The sequence below is a fragment of the Mirounga leonina genome, unplaced genomic scaffold (genome assembly GCF_011800145.1).
Source record: "Mirounga leonina isolate KUSES-001 unplaced genomic scaffold, KU_Mleo_1.0 Mir_347, whole genome shotgun sequence".
NCBI lineage: Eukaryota > Metazoa > Chordata > Mammalia > Carnivora > Phocidae > Mirounga > Mirounga leonina.
This window is the reverse complement of record NW_023270696.1, coordinates 614,609-620,480: the sequence shown is the minus strand read 5'-3', so window position 1 is coordinate 620,480 and position 5,872 is coordinate 614,609. Positions and strand designations below refer to the sequence as shown.

General features: G+C 61.9%; 1 protein-coding gene across 1 annotated transcript; it reads right to left on the bottom strand.

Moving 5' to 3' along the window:
* Nucleotides 1-462: 462 nt before the first annotated feature.
* Nucleotides 463-5,145, bottom strand: RNF187 (ring finger protein 187). Its single transcript, XM_035029913.1, has 6 exons — nucleotides 5,122-5,145; nucleotides 4,055-4,140; nucleotides 2,965-3,808; nucleotides 1,590-1,682; nucleotides 1,176-1,397; nucleotides 463-775 (listed from the first exon to the last, which is right to left on the bottom strand). The coding sequence occupies exons 1-6, from the start codon at nucleotides 5,143-5,145 to the stop codon at nucleotides 773-775; spliced, it is 1,272 nt and encodes a 423-aa protein (XP_034885804.1). The 3' UTR covers nucleotides 463-772.
* Nucleotides 5,146-5,872: the final 727 nt, after the last annotated feature.

The window sequence follows — 5,872 nt, the reverse complement described above, 5'->3', positions numbered from 1 at the left end:
CAGGTCAGCCAAGGGCGGGCAGGTGGGAGGGGGTGGACGGAGGCTGAGGATAAGGCAGGTCCCTGCGGAAAGCCACGGCACCAGAGGGGAAGACGGTGCAGAGAGAAAGCAGCACAGCTGAGCAGACACACCGGGCGACAGAGGGGTGACGGAGCTTCGAGGACACGGACCCCACAAAGACCCCGAAGACACAGCTGAAGCTGTAGGTGCAGGCTGTGTGCGGGCGCAAGCCAGAGACAGGTCTGACCCGCCTGCCGCCCTCCCCACCCAGATGCCCGGAGCGTCCCTCTCCCTCCGCGTACACCCCAAACGTACTCTTAGTGCGCATGCCCGACGCGTACGCGGGGGTCTGCGTGTCCAGCGGACCAGCCCGAGTGGCATTTCCATGGGGTGAGGGCTAGTCTGGACGGTCCAGGCTGCCCAGGGACAACCACGGCCCCAGAGACGCCAGGCCAGTAAGACTCGGTGGCAACGACAAGAGCTTTATGAAGAGTCGTGATACCCTGGGGTTGCTACCCCTGCTGCAGGTCTCTACGGTGAAACGTGTACAGCCTGGGGAACATCCACACCCAGAGGATAAGGGAACAGGGACACTGTCTCGAGCAACCCAAGGTGGGCACCTGTGGCATGCGTCCTGCGTGTGCACCTAGGTGCACACCCTCGTGGCTGAAGGATGCTGTGTGTCCAGAAGGCGGCCATGGAGGAGCTGCTGGGGGCCAGGCCAGGGTGGATGGAGCTTCTTGGGCCTGGAGCCGGCTCAGGGGGCAGGACATCACTGCAGGGGCAGGGGGAGGGGTGGGGAAGGAGAGAGGCAGCTGCCGTGCTGGACCCAGCCCCCAGCAGCCCCCACAGCCCCAGCAGCCCCCACAGCCCACCAGCCCCACCAGCTCCCACCAGCCCCCACCAGCCCCCACCAGCCCCCACCAGCCCCACATATCTCGCCCAGGCCAGAGCTTATCACATCCACTCCACCCCCTTGGAGCAGATTACTCAGCCTTTCCAGAATCAGAATGGCACCCTGGGGACCTCGGGAGGGGAGGACAGGGGCTGCCAGATCTCCAGATCTCCAGATGAGGGGCTGTGTGGAGGCCAGTCAGGCGGCTGGTCTGAAGCCCTCCATCCCCCCGGGCTGCCCGGCACCCTGCCCTGGGGTCTGGACACAACGGAGTGCTCACCTGGAGCAGCATGCTGAGGCCCAGATTGCGGTGCCTCCTCTCCAGCTCTGACACAGCCTGCAGCAGGGACCCAAAGCGCTCAGCCGGGTCAGCGTCCTCATCCTCCGGGGACCCCTCCTCTTTATCCGCCTCCTGCAGAAAACGCTCCTCCTCCTCGGCAAAGAACGCCCTGAGCTTCTTGTAGTCGGTCAGGGCTTTCTTCCTGCGGTCCATCACGTGTCCCTGCAGGGCAGGGAGGCAGACGGCGGGGAGGGACACCTGTGTCCCCAGGATACACCCTGGGGCCTCCCGCCCCCACCGCTGCCCACCTCGGGGAGAAGGGTCTGCTGCTCGGTGCACGGCACTCAGCTGCATCCCTGCCAAATGGGGTCAGGGTCCCCTCCTCGGGCCGACCGCAGGCCTGCCGCCACTTGCCTTCCACACTGCCGCAGCGGACTCGGCCTGGCCGTGCAGATCCCGGGCATCGTTCAGGTCTTTTCTCATGATCTCCACAGACCCCTTGTTCTCCTGGGAAGACACGCTGGTTACTGGTGGGCGTAAGGTCAGAAGCTCCAGGGTCCCCTCGCCCAGTCGGGGGCAGACTCAGGGTGTGACCGTGGCCTGTCAGTTCTGCACAAGCCGACCAAAGGCACCAGAGGGGGTCTCAGCTACCCCAGGAAGCTCTCTCCAGAAGGAACTCTGATAGGAAACACCTGCTAAGACTACAACCAGGCAACTGGACAAAGACCAGGCTCTGGGGTCCCTACTGTTATGTCGCCAAGGGAGCGATGCTGAGTGGCCTCTCAAGGGTGCAATGACCCTAGACCTAGGGTCCCCCAGCAGGAGCAGACTCCAGCTCCCGTCCAGCCACCCCCAGTGCCCATGGGGACCCAGGACCCACCACCTGACAGAATGCTTCCCTCCCCGGTCTTCCCTAGGGCGGTGGGACCACACACATTGTCTCTGCCCTGAAGGAGGTCCTGGCTGTCTTTACTCCCTCTGTGACCCCACCTCCATGGGGGGTCCCCAGGCCCCAGCTACAACCAGCGTCTGCAATAGCGGGTGTCTACCCAGGGTCCACAGCACAGCGAAGGTTTCCATGTCGAGCGGGTGGGGTCGCGGAGAGGGAGTGGGAAGGCGGTCTGGGGGAAGGGAGGGGGACGCACTGGACCTCAGCAGCTGACGGCCAGGCTCATTGCCTGGTCCACCAGGCAGGATATTGGGGGTTAGAGCCAGCGGGGGTGGGGCTACTGCCGGGTGACGTCACGCCCAGAGGCAGGGCAATGAGGTGCTGGGGGCGCGGTATGGGGGCGGGGTCGGCAGATGGACCCTGTCTTCAGATGGGGGGAGGGGTACAACAGTCCGAAGATGTAATATGGGGATGAGTGTGGGAGGTGGAGGGAAAGGATACGGCCCAGGGATGGGGGCCGGCGATAAGGGAAGAGGGCACTGTCCAGGGGATGGGGAGGTGGGGCACAGGGCACCGTGTGCCAAATGAGAAGGAAAGACAGAGCACAGTCTAGGGATGGGTGAGGGGCAACAAGGCATGATCCGGGGAAGGGGACCGGGTTGGAAAGAGGACAGGGCACCGTCAGAGAGTGGGGGTGGGGGGGAATGGAGGACTGGGCACCATGTCCAGGGGCGGGGGCCGGGTTTGGGGATGGGGGACAGGACACAGGCTGAGGGCGCATGAGGGAGACAGGGCACCGTCTGGGGGCGGGGGAGGGGGGGGGAAGAAGGCACCGTTCGGGGGCGGGGACCCGGGTTGGGGATGGGGACGGGCCGCGCACAGGTCGCCGCCCGCGCGCACCTTGCCGCGCAGCGCCTTCCTCCAGCGCGGCTCCCACTCGGGCGGCTCGGGCCCCGCGGCCATGCGGCAGGCGGCGCACAGCGGGCCCCCGTCGGCGCGGCAGAGCAACTGCAGCGCCGCCTCGGAGGCCGGGCCGTCGCGCGCGGGCGCCGCGGCCGCCTCCTCGAGCGCCAGCAGGCGGCGGCTGAGCGGCGGGCGGCCGGGCTCCACGGCGCGCTGCCAGCAGTCGTCGGCGCACTCGGGGCACGGGAAGGGCCCGTCCTCCTCGGCCCAGAAGCGCACCACGCACGCCCGGCAGAAGCGGTGGCCGCAGTCGGCGCGCACCGGCTCTCGGGGCGCGCGCTGGCACAGGGCGCAGGCGGCCTCGGCGGGGCCCGCGGGGAGCGCCAGGGCGGCGGCGGCAGGGGCCCTCGGGGAGGGCGCGGCCGGAGGGCGGGCGAGGCCGAGGACGCGGCGCAGGGACGGTGACCAGGGCGTGCGGGCGAGGCGGGCGCGAGACGCGGAGGACAGCGGGGATGGCCGGAGAGCCGAGGCCGGGGACAAGGATGGCGACGGGGACGCGCGGGGCGGGGACGGCGGGGCGCCCCACGCAGGGTCCTGGCAGCGGTGCGCTCCACGCAGGGTCCTGGCAGAGGTGTGCTTCACGCTCTTGGATCCTGGCAGCGGCGCTGCCCGCACAAGGTCCTGGCAGGGGTGCGCACGCGCCACCCTTCCCGGGTCCTGGCCGGGAAGCTCGCCTCGAAAGGTCCTGGCAGCGGTGCCCCGCACACTGCCGTCCGCCGGCCGGCCCACAGCCTCGCACCCTGCAATCTTACCAGGATTGTCACTTGCCCCGTAAATGACTCTGTGGACGAGAGGGAAACTGTTTTACTATTATACGAAGACTCCATCTAAAGGTCTTTTGTAAGCTGCTAGGACCTGAGCTGAGGAGCGCCCGCCCCCGCGGGGTTGGGGCGGGGCTGCAAACGGCCCTCGGGGGCCCTCCCCGCGAGCCCGCGCCCGGCACGCACCTCCCTGCCTGAACCGCCCCGCTCGCCCCGCCCCCGACCTGTCCCCCGGGGACAGGCCTCCAGTCCGCCGCCCCGCGCACCTCCGACTGGAGGAACCCGGGGGCGGCGGACTGAAGGTGAACCGTGAGACCCAGAGCCACGGGCCCCAGGGCTTTTCTTCCCAATCCTGGGGGGGGGGGGGGGGCGGGAGGAGCAATCTGTTCTGTTATTTTGAAGACAACCAAGCGCGCAGTTGAAACAAAAAATCACTGAGATTTAGCACTACATACTTTTTAAATTTTAAAAAATTAGCGTGTTACTCGAGACGAATGCAAAATCTTCTGAGTTACATTGCCTCCGGTTTCTTGTGTTTTTAAAATTTTGGCACAGACCTGAGAATGCAGTAAATGGGCAGTGTAACTAGTAAACTAACGTTCTGTGGAGTAATGGTCAGGAAGGGGCGTCAAGCCCAGCATACCTGATCCGTTGGGTAAGTTAACTCGGGAGAGAAAAGTTAAGAGAGCAAGAGAGAGAGGAAGGGAGGAAGGAGGTCAGCAAATTCCAAGATACTCAGTGAGTCGAGCAATAATCAACAATAAAGGTAAGTAGCCCAACTCGCAAAGTTTGAGCCACAAATATACAAAGAGTTCATAAAATTTGGTACAGGAAAATTTACTGGAGAAATAGCACCCCCCCCCCCATAGGATTTGTCAGTTCACAGAAAATAGCAATTGCTGAATAGATTGTTCTATATGGCTAGATGTTTCTGTGATGTGTCCCTCAGAACCGGCCACCGGGACCTGCACACACACGGTCCGGCTAAGTGTTGTTTGTGAGACTGTGTGAATAACCTTGGGAGCCTGGTTATTTAAAATATATCATCTGGCCTCCAGGTCAGAACTGGCCCTTCTGCTCTGGACGCCAAGAGCTGTAAACCTTTTCTCACATTCCCTTCTGCTCCAGGCTGAGCTTGCCCCCCAGGATGGAATCGGGAGGGGAGGCAGTCACACCTAGCCCAGGCTCCTTGAAAATACAGAAATGAGGGAGCAGGAGGCTAGCTGAGGACAGGCAGAACGTGACACCCCACAAATCCCCCCACCATGGGATATATGTGACATTCCTCAAGACACTCCCGGCTGCCTTAAAGGAAAAACAAATAGTAACTTACAGAGATCACAATCCTGCAAGACATGGGGTCTCCCTCTGTTTACAAAAGTCTTTTTTTTTTTTTTAAGATTTTATTTATTCATGAGAGACAGAGAGAGAGAAGTAGAGGGAGAAGCAGGCTCCCAAGGAGCAGGGAGCCCGATGTGGGACTCGATCCCAGGACCCCGGGATCATGACCTGAGCCGAAGGCAGACGCTTAACCGCCTGAGCCACCCAGGCGCCCTGTTTACAAAAGTCTTAGCAATTTACAAGAACAAAGCATTTCTATCAATGGTCTAGCTTCCAGAGGAAATGTAGATACAGTTAAATGTCCCTACAACCTGCAGCCCATCGACAGATCCTTGAAGCAGTGAGTGTAATGTTCCTCCAGGAAGCTCCCCACTATCTCACCGTTAATGCCTTGCTAGACGGAAAAACAACCTTAGCTTGACAATGGCAAGGCCTCCGGGATCCTGTGAGTCTTCTTTAACATACAAAAATCCTTTTGAAACCTCCCCTTCCTTACCTCCCCCAACTGCCAAGTGTATAATCAGCCAATTATAACGCCCCTGGGGCAGCAAGCTCTTTCTGCCCACGGGTCCTGTCCCTGTGCTTTAAGAAAACCACCATTTTGCACCACAGATATCTCAAGAATTCTTTCTTGGTTGTCAGCTCCGGACCTCACCCCACCGACCCTCACTTACAAAACCCCATCAGAAACATGAAAACATGGAAATGCAGCTCGCTCCTCCTAGGCGAACAGATGTTTGACT